The sequence below is a fragment of the Miniopterus schreibersii genome, assembly GCF_964146895.1.
Source record: "Miniopterus schreibersii genome assembly, chromosome: 18".
Lineage (NCBI taxonomy): Eukaryota > Metazoa > Chordata > Mammalia > Chiroptera > Miniopteridae > Miniopterus > Miniopterus schreibersii.
In genome coordinates this window covers 35,036,290-35,062,134 of record NC_138121.1, presented here as the reverse complement: position 1 = coordinate 35,062,134, position 25,845 = coordinate 35,036,290, and the positions used below count along the sequence as shown (strand labels likewise).

Genomic DNA, 25,845 nt, shown 5'->3' with positions numbered 1-25,845 from the left:
GTGTGCCCACTTAGCCCAGTCGTTTTGCGGTTAATGTGCGCGCGGGCACGTATGGGTGCGTGTGCATGTGTGTGTCTACTCTGGAGAAAATGAAATCCTTAAAGCAAACCAGAATTCTAGAGTGAAAGACGGCATGCCCAAGCTGTGTCATATCCAATTAACTCAAATTGACTGCACACTGCATTATTCGGCTAGTGCATGGAAGATCAATAAATATGGGGAAAAGCCACCCGGCTCCCCACTTTCCCATCCGATGCTAGTAGGTCTGAGGCGGATCTGCTCCTGTGATGTGTGTGCCACAGCCCAGGCAGGCAGGTGGTGCATAGACACCATTCAGGCTTGGCCTATTCAATCCCGACTCCTCTAAGTCCCCATTCATGCATAGCAAAACACCATCTGGTCCTATTTTGCCTCCAGCAATCACAGCTGACCAAAAAACGATAATAACAGCTGTTGCAAAACAAAAGCCAAACAAAGAGGGTGGGGGGGAAGGAAAGGTTAGATTGAAGTCCAGTGCTGAAAAAAACGCTCGGGGAAGTGAGAAAGGGGAAAGAGACCATTCAGAGGCCTGCAGCCGGCTGGGCGCGGGTGGAGGACTCCTACTTCAACTTGAGCTATGAAGCCACTTGTCCAGAAGCCTCCGAACCTCCGTCAGGTGGTCGCAGCGCAGGAACTAGGCCGCACAAAGGCATTCAGGCTTTTGTTCTTGGACCGGGAACCGATGACCCCGTGTCAGCTACAAATGAAAACTCCGTATGCTATTTCAGCACACGGCATACAGGTTAATGCACGGAGGACGTGTTTAGCCAGCAGGGGCCGGGGGAGAAAGGCGAGTGGATGGGTGGGGGCCGCGGGAGAGCCTTGCTAAGGCCTGTAGGCCGCTTGGGGGGGAGGCACGGCGGTGGGTCAGGCGCCCCGCTAACCAGATACCACGTTTCTCATGCCCACGTTCCATTCCCCGATTTACTTCTGGCCTGTAACAAAAACAAGCACACCAAGCACTCACTGGAAAAGGCACCAGAAACCCATGTATACATTGAAATACAAGTTCATTCACAATATTCTTAGCAAATCCTGAGAAAAATAATTTGGTACCAAATTCGGGGGAATTCTTTTCTTGATGCAAGTCTTTGGATGTTTTATAATATATAGTTTTGCCTGGTGATTAATTTTTGAAACTGTAGGAACTGAACTATCTTTTCCTTGAAATTGACCATCCATCGGTGGCTTAGCAGCATTTAATCAAATGTGATAAAACCCAAGATTTATAAAATCATTTAATAGATGTTACAACACCTGCTTCTAACTGCAAACAGTTGAAAACAGACTTCACTGGCAATTAAGTCTTATCACTAGTGACATTTTTTTCCCAAGCAATACTTCATGGGTTTTCAAAATGACAATTACAGAACTAATATACAATTACTGTCACATGCAGTCTAGCAATTAATTTTGAAGACATTTGTCTAAAGATTTCACAACAGAATGTAAAATGGCTCTTATTGTTATGTAATGTTATTTTCAATGCACAGAAAATCTTTTACCATCAGCTCTGTTTCTGATGGGTCTGATGCAAGCAGATCGCTTCTTTGTGGAATACAATTGCCCCCTTGTAGATGAGATTAGGCATCATTCGAAGGCTGTTTGAACACTGATACCTGTCAACTGATGCATCTTATGAAAAGCTTCAATTTAGACATAAATTTTTCTACAGCAAGAAATCTATAAATTTATAATTAGAATCTCTTGCTGTTCAATATTTGTACATGCTACAGAGTACGAGAGGATTATGAAATATTGAAAGCTGAATTCATTATTCATAGCCCACAACATACAGTAAATATTCTTTGAAATGCAACAACTTCGAGGCATCCACAGTCCATTATTTTTGAGTGCCTCACACACGGTAACTATGGACACTACTACTCACACCCTCGCTTCTGTTCTTTTTTTCAGATGAGGGTTCTGGTCAGGGTTGACACTTGCTGTTTTTAATTTTCATTTTATCATAAGCAGTTTAAGACTGTTGCCAGTGGTAATTTGCAATTTTTATCAAGACCTCTTCATTATAGCTTCTGACACGACAGATGCTGTAATTAATCATGCAAGACAACTGGGGATAGTGGTCACACTGTTCTCAAAGAGGAGCCAGTCAAGAGCAAGGAAAGGGGGGAAGGAGTGGGCACTGAAATAATTATTTTGGCTTAAGAATTAGCATTTCACCATCGGTTTTAAGAGCAATAACAACATGATACCGGCCAGCTACAGCCCCTAATAGAAGACGACTGCTTTTTCCTCTGTACCTAACAAAAAGGTAATCACAAAGATATTTCCAATGTTTCATTTGTGTGTGTGTGTTTTTTTAAGGGCCCTGATTGGGGGCCATGCCATCCACATGCTTAGCTACCAGTGTCACATTTCCCATTGAAAATGGAAGACAATCTTGAGCTCCAATAAAAGTTGGTATGTGGCCTATTTCCCCATCTGATACGTATTCAAGGAACCAAAAGTGAAATGTGACATATCATTTTATTTGAAAAGTGAACAGTTTCCTGGTTGTTGCATCAAAATACAGTCCACAGTCTTTACTGAAACGTGTTTATTCTATAGCAAGATAAAAGCATTTTTGTCTCAGTTAAGCAAAATACAAACAACTTAATTGCTGCTATCGTAACTCATAAAAAAGTATAAAACAGCGTAAAAACACAATAAGCAACGTAGCAATGAATGGTTCCTGTCACCAGTGTTTACGTGAAAGCCTCGTTTATGAAAACTTTACAACACATGATGTGAAAACTTACACCCTTGAAAGAAAATATTTACATCGATTATTTGGATGTGGTGCGCCTTTTAAATATTCTACCAGTATTACGTCATAATAAAAACTCTTGCTTTTCTTTTAAATCTTAACTTTTGTAATAACTGTTCTCATTTAAGTTCATTTCCCTTTTAAAAATACAGTGTTTTTATTTTCTCGAAACTTGTCACTCAAAACACAGAATATAATATTCACACTCCTTTCTCCTAACGGGAATGAATATAATGGGTAACGGTGGTCAGACGTGTTGTGACACATACGGTGGGTCGACGTGGAGAGGTCATGGGGAAAACGTGGGAATGAGTCAATAACTGAATCTAGTCACTTGCATTTTTTTTTTTTCTGGAGATATTTAGGGGGGAAAAAAAATAAGACCTTTGGCAAAAGTCTGTGATTTACATTATTTTTTTTCATGACAAAAAAATGCCATCAACTATTCATGTCATACAAATGCTTGTATGAAACTGGAATCTTCATAATTCAGGTAGTTACAACTGTGCTTTTAATTGGGGGCCTTCGTGAGTTCCCACGGCCTGGAAGTGCGGTTTAGTCACTTCTGGAGAAACAGGCCCTGTCCTGTGACCCAGGGAGGCCGGTTTACAGTCCTCGGTGCGTCCCGGGGTCCATGAACCGGTTCGATTCACATATTGTAGGAACAGCCTGAATAAATAAAAAAGGCATCACATAAAAGAGCACAGCTTTTCCTGTTTAGAAACGAAGTGGTTTAGAGTCAGCCGGAGGGGCGCCCGGCGGCCTCTGCCTATCTGACCGGCACCGCGCGCACCGCGCGGCCCGGTGCGTTTCTGCAGGACCCACGCCGGCCGACGAGTCCCCGCCGCACACGGTCGCCCTCCGCTCGCCTCCAGTGCCCATCGCCTGCCGCCTGCCGCGGCGTCCTCAGAAAATACTGACCTGCGGTAACACTTGAGTCTGCGTCTGGGACTGTATTTGTGACTGGTGCTGCTGGGAGGCTGGCTGGGGGCTCCCGATGGCGGGGACAGGCGATGTCATCTGGGAGGCGACGGGCGAGTGCTGACGAGGCGAAGGCTGAGACTGGTGCTGCATGTGCTGCAGCTGCTGCAGCTGGAGCTGCTGTTGGAGCTGCTGCTGCAGCTGCTGTTGGCTGATCTGCTGCTGCAGCTGCTGCTGCTGCTGCAGGTGCTGCTGCATGTGGTGCTGAAAATGCTGCTGCTGCATCTGCTGCTGGATCTGCTGATGCATCTGGTGCTGCTGGAGCTGCTGCTGCTGCATCTGCTGCATCTGCTGCTGCTGGGTCTGCTGCTGCTGCAGCTGCAGCTGCTGCTGCTGGGTCTGCACGGAAGGGCTCACCTGGGTGGAGGATGCCGAGCCCACCAGGGTCGTGCCCATGGAGCTGATCAGCGGGGCGCCAATGTTCGATGGCATGTTGGCTGCAATGGTGACCGACGTGACAATCTGGCTCATGGGCAGTCTCATGGTTAAGGGCTTGGGAGCGATGGACCGGGGGAGCGACTGCTGCAGAGTCTGAGGTGCCGCCGACACCGCCCCGTGTTGAGACAGCGGGGGGCTGAGGAGGAGCGAGGACGTCAGATTGGTGGACGCCAGGGTCTGCTGAACGGAGCGGATGGTCTGGGCCTCCGCTGACTCGGCCGCCGCCTGCGTGGTGGGAAGAAAAGTCCAAAATGTTAAAATGCGCACGTAGTTAAAATATTTAAGTGTTTTCCAGTATGGGCACCATTATTCACGCTTCCCCGTACCCAAGCCCTTTGTCATGTGACTTTTTAGTTCGTCCCAGAGATAGAATCAAATTCCCCACCTCCTCGCTGGGGCCGGCCTTGTGCCTCTGCTCCCCTCCACAGAATGGGGTGTCAGGGAGGGCTCCAGAGCCCTTGCCCCTTCCACACGCACTGCCTCTCAGGACCTGCCACTGCCGTGTGCATCACGGCAGACACATGGCCCAGTTTCCCTACTCAGGAGCCAGCCACTGCCACGTATGGCAGGGAGTCCAGCCCCCGCCCCCGGCCCTGCACCCCACCCCGACTGCAGAAGGATAGGCAGGACCAGCTGATCGCGCCCACCACGCCCTCAATCTGAAGAACCAGCCCGCTAATGGCATCAGTCTTTATCTTTTTATGTCACTGGCTTTGCAGCTGCTTGTTACACAGCCATCCTTTAGCAACAGATGACTGATACACACATTTAAGAGCAACAGTTCTTCAGTATTTAACTCTACACTCACATCTCCACCAAATATTCACACAAGAGAACAGATGGCCTGAGTACAAATCTACCTCTACGACTTAACAACTCTGTGAGTCTGAGAAAGTGAATTCATCCATTTGTTCCTCAGTTTCTGTATCTATAAAATGAGCTTGTGTGGTAGTTACCTTGTGTAGAGGTTCTGAGAATTAAATTAACTGGTTTGTATGAAGCATTTAGCACAGTGCCTGGCCCATGGGAAGGACTGAGTAAATGTTAGAAATTCTTATTAACAACTCCTGCTACCAGAAAACATCAAAGGCCTGTATTTGCACGATTACTTTATAACAGTGCTCACTTGACTAGAACAACATAACCAAGTTCCTCAGGGGTATTAAACTGAAGTACTTTACAATGTTAGAAATGGTTTAGTTTACCAACCATCTGCAAAGCTTTCCAGGATTTACCAAAGCAGGCCTAGGTGAGGGAAGAATCTCAGAATAACCTTTATAAACAACCGACCTAGGCTAGGCTCAATGCTGAGAGAAACCACCTATTACATTTTGTACTAAAAACCCAGAATTACCTCGTCAAAAAATATTTTTTGCTAATGGAACAGTGATTGAAATCATTTCTCTTGAAGACTGTTTCTCTTCTTACCCTTCACAGAGCTAAGGGTTTGGGAGGAGGGGTAACGGGAGCACCATGGAGGCATGGGGCTGATCTCCACTCTCTTTAAATGATTGTGAAGGCTGATGTCTAGACTTTTATTACTTGGATTTATAAAATATACTATTAGAAGGAACCTGAGAAGTGTACTTATATGCATAGATCTGCGATTTTCAACCTCTTTCATCTCATGGCACACATGAGCGAATTACTAAAATTCTGTGGCACACCAAAAAACATATTTTTTGCCAATCTGACAAAAAATAAGTATAATTTTGCTCCATTCACACTGGATGGCTATTGTTGAGTTGGCTGTTGCCATTTTTCTATTTGACGATCTAAGGAAAGGAGGTCAGCGCCTGTGACTAACAGTCAGGGACTGCATGTTTAAACATTCTTGTGCACCCTGGTTGAAAAGCCATAGCTGATGGCTTCTGTTTGAACACACGGTATCCTTGCATATTAGCTCCCGTTGATTTTTTGGTTGTTGTGAAGGCTGAAAGTGACAGAAGAGAGTCACATCATAAGAGTGAGTCCTCACAGAGTGCCTCTGAATGTAGAGGCATGAGTGACATGTCCAGACCATGCAACCCTCCTTGAAATTTCTAACATGGGGGCAGGAATTGTCTCCCCGTAACCTCGGTCCACGGGCGAGTTCTTCTCTCTACGGCTCAGGGGTGAATCTCAGGCCTCCGTCCCATGACCGCCTTCCCATTTGAAGACACATCACACGCCCCCAAATCCTCACTTCCCTGTTTCTTTCAATTACTTGACCATGGTTTGATTTTCAGTCTTCATCACAGAGACAACCCTCTGGAGGGCCGTCAACTCATCGCCTTTCCTGTCTAAACCCTGGGGTCCGAGAACAGAACCGGTTCTTCAGAGATGGGCTGGTCATCACGCTGCACGAGTGGACATGGCTTCAGGGGAGATCAGCATATCAGCAGCTGTTTCACACTTGTGGTTCAGGGTGAAATTATTCTAAACTTTTACCGCGAGGGCAATTTTAGTCGCCCGCCAGGTCTCGGAATATAAATTTAGGATGCCCTTAAACTGTACTGACCTGATGAAAATATAAGCAAGCAAACAATAATTTAGATGTATTCTTTTAACATCCTGTCCTATTGACTTTTTGGAGTCACTGAATCCCACTTAAAAATATTTCTGAATCCAGTGTCTAGTACCCAATGTGCAACTTTTCCCTTCTAAGTCAGTCACAGAGCTGAGGAGCCCAATCACGGCCACCATTTCCTTAGTGCCTTCTGAGTTACTGGCTCTTGGCTGAAATCCACGCACGGTCAATAACCCACGCTCCAGCGCACGGAGATCACCTCTGCTGGCTCCTGGTAAGTGAAGGAATGAATGAGCCGCTGGAGAAGTACACGCTCATGATCACTCTATTCGCTTCACTCATCTAATTAGCCGTCAACTACACCTCAATTCTGAATATCAACAGCCCACATTCAGTTTTCTGCCAATGACAAATCTGAGGCCATAGCTGGTATCGTATCTTTCAACTAGTGTCTTCCAGAGTCTCAGAAAAAGGTTTTGCAATTGACCTGAAGACTGTTTTCTCTTTCTAATAAAGTGGAAAGTGCCCCACCAGCTGACAAAGACAGGGGGAGCTCTCTCAATCACATTCTGAGCAGCTGCCCAGAAGAGAAAAATCGGATCAAGCCTTTCAAAGGGCCTTGCTACCTACCCCTACCACGCCCGTAGGCCCTAAGAGAGACTGTAGGTAAAAACAATGACAATGAAATCGAATCCCCCACTGCCAGAGGACATACATGAAGATAAAAACCCTGAGCTCAATTTAATCTCCCCAAAGCCTCTCTAAATTCTGGGAAGGCTAAAGACAAAGTTAATTAAATGTTAAAATAATATAACGTAATAGCTCAGGCTCCTTTTGGACCGAGGTAATAATAATCTAGAGTGGCATTTGCTTTGGGATGTTGGTGCATTTTATAATACATCAGGGTCCATGCGTACTCGATGTATAATACATATACACGTCATTTCGTTCAGTACTGGGAGCATAATTTTATTTTAAATAATCATGAGGTTTATTTATTTATATGATGTAGAACAGTTTGGTCAAAAATGCAACCTCCTCTCTTGCAATAATGTAACCACTGGTGAATTTATGATAGGATGTCCAAAAATGCCTGACAAATGTGCCTCCCAGCTTCAGCAGAGGACATGAGCACGCATCTCAGCCTCTGACTTAAAGAAAGAATAAAAGGCTATTTAAAATTTGCCTGAAGAGCTTCAACACACATCTAGAAATCAGTGAATCCTTTGGAAACAATTCTGATTTACCAGCTCAAATTAGTTCAATTTATCATATTTTTCATGCCATCACACCAGGAATCCATAATGGAAACAAATAAATGTGTGAGCTGTTCAAGAGGCTTTTTCGGTCAAGTCTAAGGGGAGCTGCGTTTACGTTTTCTATACTTGGGAGCGGTTTTCAACGCGGCAGCTCCCAGAGCCTGGCGGCCCCGTGGCAGGTGTACCTTGGAAACGAGGCTGGCCCTGTACGCGGCCAGCGCCTTCAGGTATTCCTTCTTGGCAGCTTCTGTTTTCCTTTTATACACCTGTTGAAAGACCACAATTAGCACCACAAATTCTCAGCCATCAAGTAACTGTTGCACAATTTAGGTCACAATGGAACTCACATAACTCACATAAAAAGCTGGTCTTCAAGGCTTTAATAAATATAAACACACACACGCACGCGCGCGCCCCAAAACAAAACCCAGGCACCCTCACTGGAGCACAATTTTGACATTTACTGTGGCAAACCCGAAAAAGATTTCAGGGTGTAGCACAGATTCTGAGAGTAACAGCTGAGGACCTCATGCGAAGGCAGAGAGGTAGAAATAAGAACGAAATTCGCTGCAAATGGCTGAGTCATAGAAAGTAACGAGTTTCTCCTTCAACGTCTTCTTTCCCTCACACGTGTTTCTAAACCGTACCAAATCAGAGAATTAAAACAGCAGCAACAGGTGGAGTGTGTGAAGACAGGAAGGAGGGAGGCTCTGGGCCTTGGTTTTCTTTTGCAGAGAAAAAGAGTCAGACATAGTAAAAGACGGGAGATTTCCATTAGTGGGGCCCGTGAGCTCCATTACACTTCCCAGTATATCACACACGGTTTGGGCTTCATCTAACAGCGACCCGGTGGCTGGGTGTTAGACCGTTTCTCTCCGGAGCTGAAGCCTTAGCTGCAGCCCTTAGCCAGACCCTCAGGGTTGCATGTCTGGAAGAGAAAATCAGTCTGCTGCACAGGGCCGCTCAGCTCACTGCAAGCAAACGGGCAACTTCTATGGTCGCACCGTCCCAACAAAACCAGCTGGTGAAAATGACTTCACGATTTGTAAAGAAAAAATAAATCGAGGGTTTCCCACTCTCCAATTCTGAAACAATTATTCTAGGTCGTGACTAATGGGGGTCTATTCTCCTGAGGCTTTGTAAAGTTCATCCTATTAATGGTCCCTGGAGTGTCACACAAGGAGCCAGGGTGGGACTGACCCCCAGGGAAGCCCTTCTGTCCTGCGCTGCGGGGGAGTCGCTCGGGGAAGGAGCCGAGACCAGGCCCAAGGCAGTACCTCCCCACACGCCAGTCTCAGTGCCTCCCACAGGGCCCGGCTTTCACACAGCCCCTCAAAGAACTTCAAATGCCCGGGGCAATGATGAGACACGCAGAGCGGCCTCAAAGTTTGGAAACTCCCGGGACCACAGGAGAGTGTAGGGAGGTGACCCTGGGAAAGGCAAGCAGGGCGGCCTCGTGGCTTTGCAAAGGTGGGAAACGGTCCGCGTTATGTAAAAGGACGAGCTTCTCGTGGACAGTTGACGCTTGCAGGGTCCTGCGATTTCCCGCGGCTCTCCCCTGGCCGGGTTCGGGCCGTGTGCCTTGCGGGAGCTGAGAAACCTGCGACCCTGGAGACGCCCGGGGCTGGCGGCTTTGCGCGCTGCTCGGTGCCGGGCTGAGCGAGGCCTCCGTGGGGAGCGGTCGCATGGAGCGCGCGTGTCCACCCACGCAGGGGGGATGCAAGGGACACGGGGGATGCAAGGGACACTCGGCCGCTTTTTCGCACTGTGGCTGCGACAGAGCTCTGCCTTACCTGCTTCTGTTCCTCTCCCAGGCTGTCCCACATGGACGCTACGATTTTGGAGACCTCTCCGAAGGTGGCGTTGGGGTTTTGACCTTTAATCGCAGCCTGTGTGTCCCTGAAAAACAGGGCATATGCTGACACTGGCTTCTGGGGCTCGTTGGGGTCTTTCTTTTTCTTTTTCTTGGGGGTCTTGGGCTTCTTGCCAGAATCGGGAGCCGCTCTCTTCTCTCCGATGGCCTGCAAAGCACGAAGAAAATTCAGTGCCTCGGATGTGTTTGCAGCAAGACTTACCCAGGTCCGCAACTGTTCCTTCGAGGTTTTGTGAAGCGCCATCAGCAGATCACCACCGCACAGGGCGGGGGGACGGGCTTAGAGCCGGCTGGATGGCAGATTAGCACTCAGAACATTGATTAATGAGACCCAGGCGCAGCTTCAATGTATTTCCAACATATGCTCTAAACGGCAGTTATGAGTAATGGAAGGCCGAACCCTTCGTACCAGGCGATGCTGGATATAACATTCGAGGCCTCACATGTACACGTAAACAAAATATTTTACATTTTCAGGGCTTTTAGAAGTAAACCTAAATAATATTCAGGATGTTGGTCATATTCAGGTATTTAAAATGAGGTCCCCGGTCATAGTCACATGCCGTATGTAGGATGGGTCTGAATTGATTTTTTTCTTTTTTGAAGCTGATTTTTTATTTTGCCAGGATGTTTCTTTGCCAACGGGTCTCTGGAAACTCAAATGGAAATTAGCTACAATCCCTAAACTTGCACAATAAGGGTAAGGTCATCTTAATTTTTTAAAATAGTAATTTTATAAAGAAGAGGGCAACAAGACATGTAAAAATGTCAAAACTCCTTTAATGAGATAGAAAAGAAATTGATAGTCACAAAATTAAAAACCTGTACTAGAGCAACAGTGATGTTAAACTCACCAGGGCTAAAAAGAAGACTGAGAAGAAGATTTCTATTATATCTGGTAAATAAGCCTGCCCAGAACAACACTGCCATCCACATGCTCACATGTGCCCACAATATAAGCTCTGTGGGATCAAAGCCCTACACATGATATGGGCACAGCCCTCCAACAACATGAACCACCGACCTCCAGATTCACCTGCTACCACTATCTAATTTCAAAGATGATATACCAGAGAAGCAGACAAAATGATTTATCAACGTTGTTTCATCCCCCTAGATTATAATATGGCTCTACAGAAGACCAATTTGCAGCTAACTTCATCAAAAACTCTGAAATGTTTGACAAAGTTCTGCCTTAAAAGCCAGCCTTGGGCTGGATCAACAGAGACAGATTCAAGCTACTAACAGATTGGCTTTTAATGGCCTTGAGTCCTAAATCCTAATTCAAATTTTGCAAGACTGTCATTACTTTCTGAATGAGGGACATTTGGAACTTAATCCAATTACTAAATTTCTTGGGGAGGAAACGGGTAAGCAGTGTGTCTTTGAGAGCGCAGAAGCCTCAAGCCGCTGGGAAAGCGCTAGTCTACTTGCAGGTGGACTTACTGTTTGCACTAGTTGGGCGGTAACCACATCCAAGCTTTATACAAGTACCTCACATGCTTCAGGTAGTGTTATATTTCACCTCTCCTCCAGAATGCCACCTTCAGTAACTAACACAATTAACTCAACAAAATTTTAGAGACCTCATATAGTCTTTTCTAAGTTCTCAGAATAAGTGAGACTTGTTTAACTCTAGTTAATGAATGTGAACTTGCAGAGGAGTCAGATGTCTTAGAGACAGAGTTTCACTTGAAGCCAAATTTTCCTTCAATGAAAAAAATATTACTTCAGCCACAAGAAAAAAAAAAAAAAAAAAATATATATATATATATATACACACACACACACACACACACACACACACACACACAGATTTTTCTAATTGAGTCAAACATCTATATTCTTTTCCTGGAAAAAAATGTGGCACTGTTTGCGCCAACAATAATACTCTGACCAATGGCAAGATGGAAGTAATTTCCAGGGTAGCTTTTTCCAAATAAGAGGTGTTCAATTTCATTCTCTGAAAAACAACATTCGAATGCTGGCGACTTCTAACATCTTTCTTGGAGAAACTTGACTTGCCCTAATCGTCGTTACCTTTTAAGAACAAACTAGAAATGAAGAATCTCACAGCTTAAATAAAAGCTCAGAATTAATTCTCCAAAAGGAACTTTTTTGTAGTTGACTCAAAAGGGTTGGAAAAGCTGAAGAAATAGCTTTACCCCAGAGAGACATAATCAACGATAAAGTTAATCTTCCTTCCTTAGCCAAGTTGCTTAAAAGAGAAACTGGATTTCTTGTCTTTACATAAAACCTAGACCCTGGCATAAAATGGAGCAAGCTTAGGAGACATAGAAAAATTTCTCTGGAGACAAGACAATTTCAGACTGGCACCGAGGTAAGTATTAAAATCAGTGGAAATGTGAGCGAAATGAAAGGTGTCCATTTGATTTGTGTAATGACCACCTATCACTTAGCTGTACCCTGACACCCCTTGAGTTTCTTAGTCATTTCTCACTTCACCTCGCTGGAGTCCTTGTGCAAGCAAAGACTGCTTGCTAGTGCATTTGCCTGCCCCGTGTCCAGTGGGTGCCAACAGGGCGCTACCGACAAGCCTTCCTTCTTGACATCCCCACAACAGAACTCTACCCACAGCCTCTCAGCCTCTCAGTCTTCTCTAGATTCTCTTCTTCCACTTGCTACTTAAAAATAAGTGATGCTCAGGGTTCTGGCCTTGACTTGCCCCTTGGACACTCTGAGAAATTCTGATTATTTCCATGTCTTCACGCTTATGTGCTGACGGTCCCAAGTCTATAGTTGTACTTCCAATGAACTGAGTTCTAGACTCAACTATAAGCGCCTCAAGTTCAACCCATCACATGCCAAACTCTCATCTTCCCCATGGGGAAAGAACAACGCTCCTCTCCTTCTGGGATAATATCCTCTCACGTGATATCCATGTTGGCTCCCAAACTAAAACCCAATTTATCTTTTTTTTCCTTCAAATTCCGGTGGGTCATCAAACCTCGATGATTACCCCTCTTCAATAACTCACTAACCCGCCATCTCCTGTCCTCTCCTTCCTTTGCTAAAATGAAACACTTCATTAAAACGGTCTTCTAGTTGGTTTCCTTTCCTCAGGTCCCTCCGCCGTAATGCGTTCTATATATAGCCTAAGTTATCTTTCTCAAGCATAGGCTTGCTTTTGCCATCCCACTATACAAATAATTCAGCAGCTCTCAGCTACCAACAGGGGAAAGGCTGCCACATTTCAGTCATTTCTTTCTCCAACTCCAACCTTTCCTCCTCCATATCACACCATTCATGACACCCACAAGTTCAACTGTGCTTCCATTACTCCATCCACCAGAACGCTGGCCTCTTCTGCCTCACAAACTTTGAGGTATCCTCTTAGACCTAACTCAGAGACCACCTCCCCAGTAACGTGTTCCTCAGGTAGCTCGCCCACGCAGAAAGGATTACAATGTCAGGACACCGGATCCATCAATTATACCACTAATCGCATCTGTAGCTCCTTTTCAACGGGGCTCTTCACCCCCAGTGGGGAGTCCCATGGGTAGTAACTCTTATAAATCTTTATATCACCAAAGCCTATCAGTACCAAGTAAAATTCCAAGCACACAGTAGGTGTACAACATAATTAATGAGTAAGAAATGAGTAATTGTGGACCTAGAATAAATAAATTTAATAAAACAGAACACTTTTCTAGGCATTCAGAAACGCCATGACTGCAACTAAATTTGTATTTCAAACTCTGTGTATTTAAATCATATACACTTTCCATGGCAAACACAAAGATATTAGACAATTAGAACTGAATAAATGATAAACACCATTGAAGGTACAAGGTTGTCAAATGGGGCAGCAACTCAGCCAACTAACTGGATGAATGAAACTCACTCACATGGACATTAATGTAGAACCAGAGCACGTTTAGAACACAAGTCTACTGCAAGCCCTCCCTCCAGCAGAGTCAGAAAATCGGGCCTACCAGAGTCCATGCCCTGCTCAATGCCTTCCAGCCAGTGGGAGAGGCCAGATCTCCCAATTTCTGCTTGAATACATGTTACTCAGAAAATAAGTCAAAGAGTTAAAAAAAAAGAAATTAAAAAAATTAATCATCATAAATTTAAACGCTACTCCAAATCCATGAAGAGAAACCATGAACGACGCCCAACGCCACGAGCACGGGGTGGTGCCGGTGCCCTGGCGGTTCTGTGCCTGGCAGTTAACTTACCCTGCTGGACTCATCACCATCCTCTTCGTTGATGGAGCTGGAAGGGGAGGGAGTGGCCGATTTGCTCGCTGGAGGGGAAGGAGACGTGTGGGGCAAACTGGCTCCCCCCAAATTCAACCCCAGCTGGGCACTGAGCTGGGACTGGTTGATGGTGGTGAGCTGGGCAGGAGGCAGGATCCCAGAGCGAGCAGCATCAGTCATGTGGACGATGGACCTCATGATCAAGGACGGATCCTGCCGGTACTGTGACACCTGTGTGTGGCTCTGATCCTAAAACGGCAACAGCAACGTTTAGTTTTCCCAAATGTCAGGGCACTTATGGGAAGGAGGGGGTGGGCGAAATGGGTGAAGGGGGGCAAAAGGTACCAACTTCCAGCTATAAAATAAATAAGTCATCAGGATGTAAGGGACAGCATGGGGACTCTAGTTAACACTGCATTGCATGTTTGAAAAAGTTGCTAAGAGAGTAGATCTTAAAAGTCCTCATCACAGAAAAAAAATTTTTATAACTACAGATGGTGACAGATGGTAACTACACTCACTGTGGTGATCACTTTGTAATGTACACAAATATTGAATCATTATGATGTACACCTGAAACTATTAATAATGATATATGTCAATTATACCTCAATAAAAAAAAGCAATGAATTTACAATGTTTGCAGTTTCTCAGATAGATTTAACCTGTTGCAATTTTGATAAGTCTGGCCTATCCCATGATGATGGTCTCTCTTAATTTATTAACTGTAAGGACTCATGCCAAAAAACTGAAAGGTCAAAAGCATAAAGCCCAAATTATCTAGCCTGATCTACTGCTCTACAGAAGTGTCACTGGATGACTTAAAAAATAACTTTTAAAAGACTATCAGCAAAGGAATGATAACCTTCCAACTCCTGCTTCTTCCTGAGGGAGCTGACAAGGAAAGGGGCGGAGGCCGCAGAGGCCCAGCCTTCGCCCCACGGCCCGCCCTCCTCTCACAGGCTCTGGGTCCGAGCTTCGCCCAGCTCTTCGAGGGGAATTCACTCTCTCCCCTCTCCTTCCAGGAATGCATCTGACATGTGCCGAGCAAGGGCTGGACCAGCACACAGCGAACATCTGTTTGCTTCGGGGCACCCTTGCTGCAAAGCCCTCTGTGGTTAACCAGAGGGCCAGTCCCATTGTGAATTACAACGTCCACAGCATCTGGAAGTCATTCGACGTCTTTAGGATTGGATATCCCTTTTTTCATCTTAAAACTGCTTTGTTTTCTTTTGTTCAGCCCACCATGATTTAATGTACTAATGGATTTTTAGAAGCACGTATAAAAAGGAGGTATACAGATCGTCAGAATTCGCTTCTCAGAAAGTTACTGCCGTCCCTTCGAAATCGGCCTTCGGTTTTGTGCAGTCACACGAAAGGCTTTGGAGTTGTTGCTTTTTTAATTCCAAAGAATCAAAAAATGAAGACATGCTTTTCAAATGACTTACTTTAAGGCTTGTCATTTAAAGTGAACCTGTGATTTTATTGAAACCAAATTCTCTTGACTCACAGTGACCCAGAATCTAATTTTATACACAAGCCTCTGAATTCTTAACTGTTCCTCTTTGAGTCTTTTTGATAAGGATAGATTTGGGCTCTTTAAAGAAACAGATGAGTTGTAAATAACTAAACTGGAACACTTGGTTTTGTAATAGTAAGTATAGAAATGCCACTAAATAAGAAGCCATAGCTATCAATGGGAAACTAGTTAAATAAATTATGCTCTACCACACCACACCACAAAGTATTACGAAACTTTTTAAAATAATGAATTAGATTTGCATGTACTGACCTAGAGCAGAGTTCCTCAATCTTGACTCTTAACATATTGGGCCAGGTAAGTCTTTGTTGTGGGGACTGTCCTTTGCATTGTAGGATGTTTATAGTAAACCTGGCCTCTATCTCCCTGATGCCAGTAGCAACCTGCCTCCCTCTCCTCACCATTCACAATAAAAAATGTCTCCAGATAGTGCCAACCCCTCCCCCCCAGGGTGGAGCAAAATTCCTCTTATTCAAGAACCACTGACCTAGAGTGGTGATGTCCCAGAGATGGGAAGTGAAAAAAGCAAGTTGTGCAATAATTTTAAAATGAAAAAATAAAAGTATATATGCCAACTCTGAACAATGGTTGCATTATAAGGGCTTAGGGCTGGAGGAGGAAGGAGGGGAACATCTTAACTTTTTCCATTTATAAAAACACTAAACAAAATAAATAAACTGATTTAGTCTGGGAAATCTAATAAAAAAAGATCTACAAATAGTTAAGACAGTCTGTCGCTCGTTGCTAGGGTTGAATAGTAAAAGTATAAATTTTCCATTTCTTAACAATTTCCGAGTTATCCATTGCCTGTGGAATCCTGGAGAAATGTGTCGCATGTATCAGAACAATCCCACTCCTCGCCTCACTGACAATATTCTCTTCTACTGTTCTTAAAATACTACATTCTGTTGGCGGGAGTCCCTCTGCAGACAGGCATCACAAAAGTGGATTTTACATTATCGATTTGTCCTAATGTTTTATGAGCACTCTACCGCACATTTAGCTATTTCTCTTAAAAAATGTGAGCTGTCTGTCCACTCCTCCACCTTCCTTTCAAGTTCTACCTTTGCTTGCTTACGTCCCTTCCAAGCCCTAACTCCTGGGAAGGAAGCTAGCTCATCCTTAATTTTACTCTCCTTAGACACCTTTTAGAGTGCTCCGTGAAGTCCTTTCAGACTTATTTAAATCTAAATGTTTTAAAATATCTTCCAACAATGTCCAGAGTACATTTAAATTAGGCATTTTAATTCTGACTGTATACTAATAAATTAGTTAACTGGCCTGGCCATAAAATAGGACAATATGATTTGCTGAGCTTACTCACTAATAGGGGACTTATTCTGTTCTCTTGACCCCAGTGCCTATGAAAATCGGCATGTACAGTTACCTGATTGGCTCATGCCACACCTCGAGCACTTGAGATGGGTCTCAAAGTCAAACAGAAGGTCAAGAAGTAAGCTTTCCTGGCTTCAGCAGTGCTCCCTAAAGTTCACCTGCAATTTATGCCTTTACTGTGGACCTGGTCGCTTGTGAGCTGCTGTTGACAAAAGGCCAGGGTTCGGTTCGCTGTCCTAAAAAGGAACACTTACGGGATGTTTACCATGCGCCAGGCTTTGTGCTAAGCCTCACATGCATATCCAAGTCAACCCTCTAAAAAGCCTCCAGAATTAGATGCTATTATACCTGTTCTTAGATCAGAGTGGTTCTCCAGGCCTCAGAGCTAGCCGGTGATGCTCGGTGGAAAACCTGCTCCAGGGAGCCATGGTGCCTCCGTGGTGGAGGCAGAGAGACACAAATGAACCTGTGGGCTCTCCATCGCCACAATCTCCCTTTCATGAACGTAACTCCATTTTCATTTGTTTTATAAATTGAGATTTCTCATAAAATTTCACTAAAAAAAAAATAGGGTTCCTCTACAGCAGAGACAGAGTGAAAACCACCCGAAAAATACTGGTGGTAGGGCCAAGGCCTTGCCAGAACTAGGAGCCATCCAAGTAGTTTTCAAATCCCCCAAAGTGCCAGTCCTATCTTTCTTATTGTTCATAGGTCAATACACCAAGGGCCTCGAAAATATTTCCAAGTAACCTCTGAACCACAGAATCGACGCATCAAAATGTGCCAGTGTTTACAATGGTCCGTAGCTGTCTGATAACAACTTCCTATGTGTGAAGATTACAGTGTAAGGAGATTAATGGTAAAAATGTCTCTTCAGAGACTCAAGTTCCTTTGGGCCCACCGATTACGAACAACGGCCTTGGGGAGCTTGGCAATCCTTAACAGCGCCCATCATTTTCCAAAAAAAAGTAAGCTTTAAGAGATGTTTCCATTGATCTTAGGATTTCCAGTTAAAACGAGAAAGATGTCAGCTCAGTTTAAAGATATTTATGGAGCACCTACTATGTGCCAGGCCCACAGAACCCAATGTTCATGTTCATATCTTTGAAAATTACTGTGTGATTCTTTTAAACATTACTTTAATTAAACATAAATTGGAATGGACTAATAAATTCACTATGACAACGTGTAGGCAAGAATAATTCATACATACTCCTTCAAAATAGCTCACGATTTTTCCTACTAGTAATGACACAGTAAGGAAATATATAACTATAGATACACATTTCTTATTCACCTTAGGATACAACCTAAGAAATTTAATGCCTTTTTGTAAATCACTACCTCTCAGTTATTAAAATTAAATCTTGAAAAAACTACCAATGATCACCAAAAGGCAAAGCAACTAGTGATTTGTAAGAGGCTGCCACTCCCCCATCCAACACCAAGAGTCCAACGCCTGTACCTTTTTTTACTCCTTTCGCATTTAGATGACATTTGAGATTCAGGGTTCATGCGCATCATTTTCTAAGTTGCTCATGGTTTGGGAAAACCTCATTCTCTCCTCTCGGTCTCACTCTGTCCTCTCTGATGATCTTAGATAACAGTTTCTCCACCTGCACAGGGCTGACGTTTTGGTCTGGATAATTCCTTTTTGGGGGAAGGGCCTAACATACACCGCAAATGCTTCATTAGCACCTCTGGCCCCTACCTGCTGGATGCCAGGAGCCTTCCCTCCCCACCAGCCTGTGACAACCACAAGGGATCGGACGTTGGCAAATGTCTCCTGGGGGGAAGACTCCCCCTCTGAGAACTACTTTATTAGACAAATACAATGGAAATTATCTGGGGGTGGGGTGGGGAGAGGAAGTGCCCAAAGCCTATGTCCTATCTGCATAAATGGAAAAACTGTGCACAAACATGATTCAAATTGTGATAAACACTGTGAAGAAAAGAAACAGGTTATTTAAAAAGTATATATATTTGTGAGAGGGTGACTACATTTATTGGGTCAGTAGCAAAGGCCTCCCAGAGATGACATCTGAGCTGCTGTCTAGAGGGTGAGCCGACCGTGACAGGAGGAAGAGCATGTTCCAGGCAGACGGAACAGCATGTGCAAAGCCCGCGGCGGGAGACAGCTTGGCATGCTTGAGAAACAGAAGGTGGTCAGTACAGGTGGGGGCAGGGCGGGCAAGGTGAAGAGTGAAATGCAATGGGACTGGCGAGGTGGCAATGGGCCAGAGCATGCAAGGTAGAGAAATCACGGGGTGCTTCCCTGAGGAGGTGACAAAGCCAGAAAAGAAGGAAGAGCATCCTCGGCAGAGGAGAACATGTGCCAAGGCCCGGGGCATGAGAAGAACATCACGGATAAGTAAAGAAGAGGCTGCTATCACTGGGCCCCTAAGAGCAAGGCTGGCTAGGAGGCTGGAGAGGCAAGGAAATGACCAGGCGGTGACTCGTCCTGTAGCCACCCTAGGAAGCCTGGGTTTTATTCCGTGTAGACGATGCCACCGAGTTGAAAGGCTTGGTACCTATCTAGTGGGTTATGCGTTCCAGGAAACACTGCCCGGTCCTACTCATGGGCAAGCCAGCTAAATGGCAGACAGGTTGACTTCTACAGAAATAACATAAATGCCAACGTCAACACACACCCAGCCCGACGGATCAGCCTGCGTTCTGGAGAGCACCCAGGGCTTCACCCTGCGGTCGCAGCGGTCACGAGAACGGGCGGACGGGGCTCTGACAGGGAGCGAGCTGCATCCCCGCCCCCCCCCCCCCCCCCGGCCCGGAGGAGCCAGCGAGCTGGGCCTGGTGGCCTGGGGGGGCCCGGGGGTCCTGGGGGGCTGTGCAGCGGGGCTCGCTTCCCCCTCCGCCTGACGGAGGAGCCTCTCTGTTGCGGTGCTTGTGGTTTTGCTTTTGTTTTGAACCAGGGATGGATCCTGACAGTGGCCCTTCACTTTCCTACACGGCCCGAAACCGTCCAGCACCGAGCATCAATCACGCGAGCAAACTGCGAACATCTGAATCATTCTATATTAAAAGGGAACTTTAGATCACGGGCGTAAATAAAGTGGGGTCACGGGGGATCAATGGAAGGCCAAATAAATACGAAGGAGACAGAAGTGATGCCCTCGGAGGCCGCGTACACATGGGCCCTGCCCCAGGCTCCGGGCTGGAGGTCCGCTGTCCTATTTAAACAGGGCAAACGACAGGCGACAGGCGGCAGGGCGTGGGCCCGAGCCCAGGCCTGCTGGACGCCACCAAGCCACCAAGCCGAGACAGCCGCAAGGTGACGGCCTCCCGCCGGCCAGCTCCACGCAAGGCCACACTTCACGCGCGGAACGTGGGGGCCGCCGAGGGGAGGGGTACGGTTTGCTCTGATTTCTTGAACCGAGCGACGGAGCCCCGTGCAGGCAGGTCCTCCCCGCTCACCTCTCCGCCGGCGCCTCCCCGGTCCCGCTGGCGGGGAGCGAGCCCCCGGCCCCGGCATTTACCTTAGTTCAGTCACCCCCCTCCAGCACCGTGAACATGAGCTTTCAATCTGATTTTTTAAATCGTAAATATCACCCATTATTATTCTATTTTACCTATTTTTACTCATTACCAAGGTGCTTCCTCCCATCTGGGTTGATTTTATCATTAAAAATATTTAATTTTTATCATTAAAAATATTTTAAAATCTAATTTCAGATGTGTTTAATGTATGTTCCATCTACTTTTACAAATAATGATCCAATGATAGGTTTTCCTAATAGAAGATAATATCTAATTAAGAAGCAAATAACCCAAACGTATTAAATACTGGGACTAAATATACTGTCACTGTGCTAGTTTTTAAATTAATACTTCTTGAGAAATGAAGTCATGAGACAATTATCAGTAAAAAACAAAAACAATAAAAAAACCTGCTTAATGTTAATAAATACCAAAGAACTACAAATATGAAGTTGAAGCCAGTAATTTTATGCTCAAACGTTTAGTTCTGTCCAATAACAATGCTAAAATTTTATTTCCAAATTAACTGCAATCAACAGTTATGCAAAAGTATTGTGGTCCTAACCCCAACAGACCTTGAAACAAATATAGTGACGCCGAATGCATGCCGATGATAATTACAGACTGCACCCCGCGAAGTGTAACTTCATCGAGATATCTGCGCTGAAGTAGATCATTTTTACTTAATAACTACTCTCAGGGCTATAATCAAACATACCTACACACGAATGTTTTGTGAAAAACAGTCTTCCCAAAAGTTAATTAATAGTTTCTTAGCAAAATAAAATTTTCAAGAGTTTAACATAAAACACTTAATGGCATTTTACACATATACCCTGTAACTCCTTTGTTTTACCAAGAAGTCAGCTCCGTGCTTATTGTAATCAGTCCAAAATAAAAATTTTAAAGAGGAATTTCATTTTTACAGCCATTTATACCTGAAACCCCTGCCCCTCCAGTTTTATTTAGTCGTCAAGTTATGCTCCTAATAACAAATTAAATATTCCTTCATTGCCCTTTCATTCGTTCATATATTTAACAAGTAAAATATTTATTGCGAGCCCACCAGACACTCTTCTGGGCCTCAGGATGACGGCAGAGAACGAGACAGGTGAGGGACAGGATAGGCAAAGGAAACCATCTGAAAGGGTGACAAGTGCTATGAACAAAAGAAAATGGGGCGACGGTATGGAGGGTAACTCTCATCCCTCTAAGGAAATGTCTGAGCCACCACGCCGGCTTTATTCGGGAATCTGAGTGACGTAAAATGCTGCCTCGCTGTCCCGAGCCAGTAGGAAGTGCTGGCGATAAGTATAACTACAGATTATGTCTGTTAAAAACAAGATACATGGAAATAAATCACAGCGTAACTTTCTAATAACACTTTTCCTTGAATGTTATACATCAAGCAATTAATCACGTGTCACACTTCACAACAGCTAATTGGGTTTCGTAGACGTTTGGAGCACGCTTTAGTAGATGGCCCTAAAGTTACCTCACCCTTAAAGACAGCACTCATGTGTTGTCAGTAGGTATTTACAGGCCAAGAATAAAGGATATTTCTTTTAAGCTATGTACGGTAGAAGGTTGTTTGCTCTACAAAGAAAGAAGAAAGGTCCTGGTTGGTGTGGCTCAGCCGGCTGAGCACTGTCCTGTGCACCGAAAGGTCACCAGTTCAATTCCCAGTCAGGGCACGTACCCAGGTGTTAGGGTTGATCCCCAGCAGCGGTGCGTACAGGAGACAACTGATCGGTGTTTCTCTCTTCCATCGATGTTTCTCTCTCTCTCACTCTCTCTTCCTCTCCCTTCCTCTCTCTCCTTCCCCTGCCTCTCTCTCTAGAATCAACAGAAACATATTAAAAAATAAAAAAAAGAGAGAAGAAATGTAGCTTGTAAAAATGTCTGTGGCCTTGTTAAGGTATCGTAACAGTTACATTCAAGTTGACTTTTGATGCTAAGCATCTTTAAAGCAGTAATCAGGCTCTGAATTTTTGTAGTATATGAAAAAGACACTGGCAATCAAAAAAACAATTATAAAAATAGCACACTTAGTCTCTAATCATTAGAAACAATAGATAGCACTTAGTAGGTATTCAGTAAATATTTGAACAGATAGGTCGTAATTCATTCAAACTGAGTTTTTGCTTCCTAAGTCATGCCTTTTCTATTCACTTACCATAAAAGTATTTTGACCACAACTTGACCAAAAATAAACATTACTGAAGTAATCATTCAATTTGTATGAGAAATTGGTGGTCCCCCAATGGCCAAGCAATCATCCTATGGAATTTAGTTCTGCAGGCTCTATTGATGACGGCAACGAACATGTTCATAACAATAATACGGGCTTGTTTTAATAGAACGTTCCACGCATTAAACACATTAATGAGCCATGAAATAACTGTTTTATCTGTAACACATTAAGCAACATTGCTAAAACAAGGTACTAATTGAAAGTCTGCTATTTCTCTTAAAGCAAGACTTTTAAAAGTATAAAAACTACATGCCAGTCATTCTGTAAAAATTAAAAAAATCCGACTTCAAAATCAGAGCCATAGTAGAGGGTTCTATGAAAAATAAAAACTTCTATCATAAGCCTGATAATTTGAGATGTCTTATTTTGATAAATCCCATTTTCTTCTAACGTCAAAAATGACATCTGTTTAGATTATGACTTAAGTGTCTTATGAATATTTTAAAAGCTTATCGTTTACTTCCCTGCATGCTCTTCTTCTACAGGACTTTTCTTTCTCTTTCCTTAACAGGTATGAAAATGACCATACTCAAATATACCCCCCTTACGACCATCTTTTTCAATTTTCTAATACTATGTTTGATATTCCAAGAGCACCAGTGTGGCATTTTCTATAAATATGTGCTATCACAATTAAATCCCAAGCCGTATCAAACAGAAAATGTCAGTCCTCGAAACACGAACTATAATGTATGAAGAAAACGTCCGTGAATTATCAGTGTGTTTTATAAATTCTCTCTTTTGGGGGGAGCATACAAAATATCAGACGAGAGACAATTATTTTACTGTCTGTTTCTTGGATATCAAAGAGAATTTTGAAATTCATCAAAGCTAACCTTCTGTTATGTACAACAGGCTAAGCTGAAAAGAATGTTAACAAGTTCAATTTTCATTCAATCAGCACTACTGCTCTCTGAAATGTTTCATTGCAGGAAAGAAATAAAAATAATCTATATGGTAATTATGAGGATGAATCCCCCAGTAACTTTCAGCTACATGAAAGGTCAGTTCTATTCAAGATATTTTATCAGTCCCCTGCACATACTCCTGTCCTGTCATTTTAAATCTGAACAGCATTTTATTTTCCCATTTACAGCTACCTGCAGAATTAAGTACTTAAGCCAAATAAGGGAAGAAAAAAAAAAAAAAGAATGTTGAATGCTGGCAAAGGCTATAATAGCATAGAGATAAATCGTTCAGCTGCTCTCTCTCAAGCCTCTAGGGCTGTAGATTTTTCTTCTCCCGGTGCACTGTGGGTATTCAAAACTTGTTCAACATGATTTCATTTCATTTCAGGCACTGCCTGAGAAAACTAAATTACAGAATCAATCATACAGAAGGTCAGAGTGAGACTTCATTACAAGTATTGCATGCTTGCATGAATATCTTTCATTTATGACTGACCCAATATGTCACAATAGCTGTCTAGTAAAAATAATCCACTTTCTGAAATTGATGTACTACTGATGTCAATGCTACTCAGCAGGCTGGGCAGTTTATAGAGAGGTGTTAAAAAAAAAAAAGCCCTTTGGCGTGCTTGTTGTAGATTTTTCAGATTGCAATCTTTTGCAGATTAAAATAATTTCCAGATGATCATCTAAACTGACAATAATGCACAGAGGTAAGGAATTTTTTTAACCAAAATATACTGTTGATTTCTACTTGCCAACCACATGCTGCTTTGAAATACACGTATCCACAACAAGCAAATCGAGGGTTTTCTATGAAGTCACAAATGCATGGACTCAATGTTTCAATAATTTGCTTTTGAATACCAGAGCATTATTTGCATTGTGAAATGTGAACGCTAAGTACTGGACTCATTTTTTTAAGTTTTGTATTTTTATTTATTTTTATTATTATTGAATTTATTGGGGTGACATTGGTTAATAAAATTATATAGCTTTCAGGTGTAAAATTCAATAATGTATCACCTGTAAATTGTACTGTGTGCTCACCACCCCAAGTCAAGTCTCCTTCCATCACCATTTACCCCCCCTTTACCCCCTTCTACCCCCAACCCCTTTCCCTCTGGCAATCACCATGCTGTTCTCTGGTCTCTGAGTTTTGTGGGGTTTTTGTTGTCGCTGTTTTTGGTTAATCCCTTCCCCTTTTTCACCCAGCCTCCCAACCCCCTTCCCCTCTGACAGCTGTCAGTCTGTTCCCTGTATCTACGAGTCGGTTTCATTGGACTCGTTTTTAATCCCCCCTTTTTGCTCCTGCTCTGTTTTTAAATATAATGGCATAAATTGAAGGAAGATAAACATGTTGTGTTTGTTGCCAACAAAAATGCAGCTAATCAGTAACGTGACAAACTGTCACTCTCTCTAAAGGAAAACCAATGAGGCTCTGAAGAAAAGCTGGTTTAATGCAACATAAACAAGCTGGCTTTCTTCTCATATGATAGTCTTATCACCATAGCAATCCCTAACAGACAGCGTATTCATTTGGATAATCAAACTTCTTACTTGCATAAGGTATGAAACAGCCAGGCAGCGGGACGCCGAATGCGTGATGTATAAAGCGCTGATTATTTGCGGGTGACCTTCCTGGGGGAAATCTCGGAGGAGCCGCCGCGGAGCATTACGATACAGCCAGCAACTGGGGCCCGGCCGGGAGGGACCTTGACACAGCCTATTTTTAACCATGCCTCTGGCGATTCCCAATTCAAGTTTATAGGTGAGCATGTCAAGCAGTACACAGAACAAAGCCAACGACACATTGTATTCATCATAATTCTGTCCTAGTACATTTTATTTTTTCCAACATTTGTGATTTAAAACCCCATGACATTTCTTCAAGGTGAAATTCTACTAGACTTCTCAACAAGATTAGTTTGTTTCGAGCCAAAATAAATATCATTGGGTTCAGCAAAACTTTAGAAAGGCACCGACAGATGTGATGAGGTCCATGTAAATACCATGACTACAGCCTGCACTTAGCTAATGTACTTATACTTTAGAAATCAATGAAATAATTCAGCTGCTTTAGTGATTAGCAATACATTACAAAAGCAGCATTAAAAATTGAGTCCTCTCCCCCAACGCCAGCCCCTGAAAGCACTGTTCTTTAAGTGTATGTGAATATCATAATTATTTTATGATTCCATCTTTAGTTCTTTCCAATATA

General features: G+C 43.8%; 1 protein-coding gene across 4 annotated transcripts in view; it reads right to left on the bottom strand.

The window, feature by feature from the left end:
* Nucleotides 1–2,510: 2,510 nt before the first annotated feature.
* The window catches only part of TOX3 (TOX high mobility group box family member 3), a 96,370-nt gene continuing 73,035 nt past the window's right edge, over nt 2,511–25,845 (bottom strand). For 2 of the 4 annotated variants that reach the window (XM_081119726.1, XM_081119727.1), the window contains exons 4-8: nt 14,072–14,341; nt 9,790–10,017; nt 8,182–8,262; nt 3,731–4,453; nt 2,511–3,478 (exon numbers count right to left, since the gene is read on the bottom strand). In XM_081119726.1, the coding sequence (XP_080975852.1) occupies nt 3,416–3,478; nt 3,731–4,453; nt 8,182–8,262; nt 9,790–10,017; nt 14,072–14,341 (1,365 nt within the window). In that variant the 3' untranslated portion in view covers nt 2,511–3,415. Of the gene's footprint in view, nt 3,479–3,632; nt 4,454–8,181; nt 8,263–9,789; nt 10,018–14,071; nt 14,342–25,845 lie in introns of those variants that run through there. The other 2 variants (XM_081119728.1, XM_081119729.1) reach the window with 1 other exon arrangement.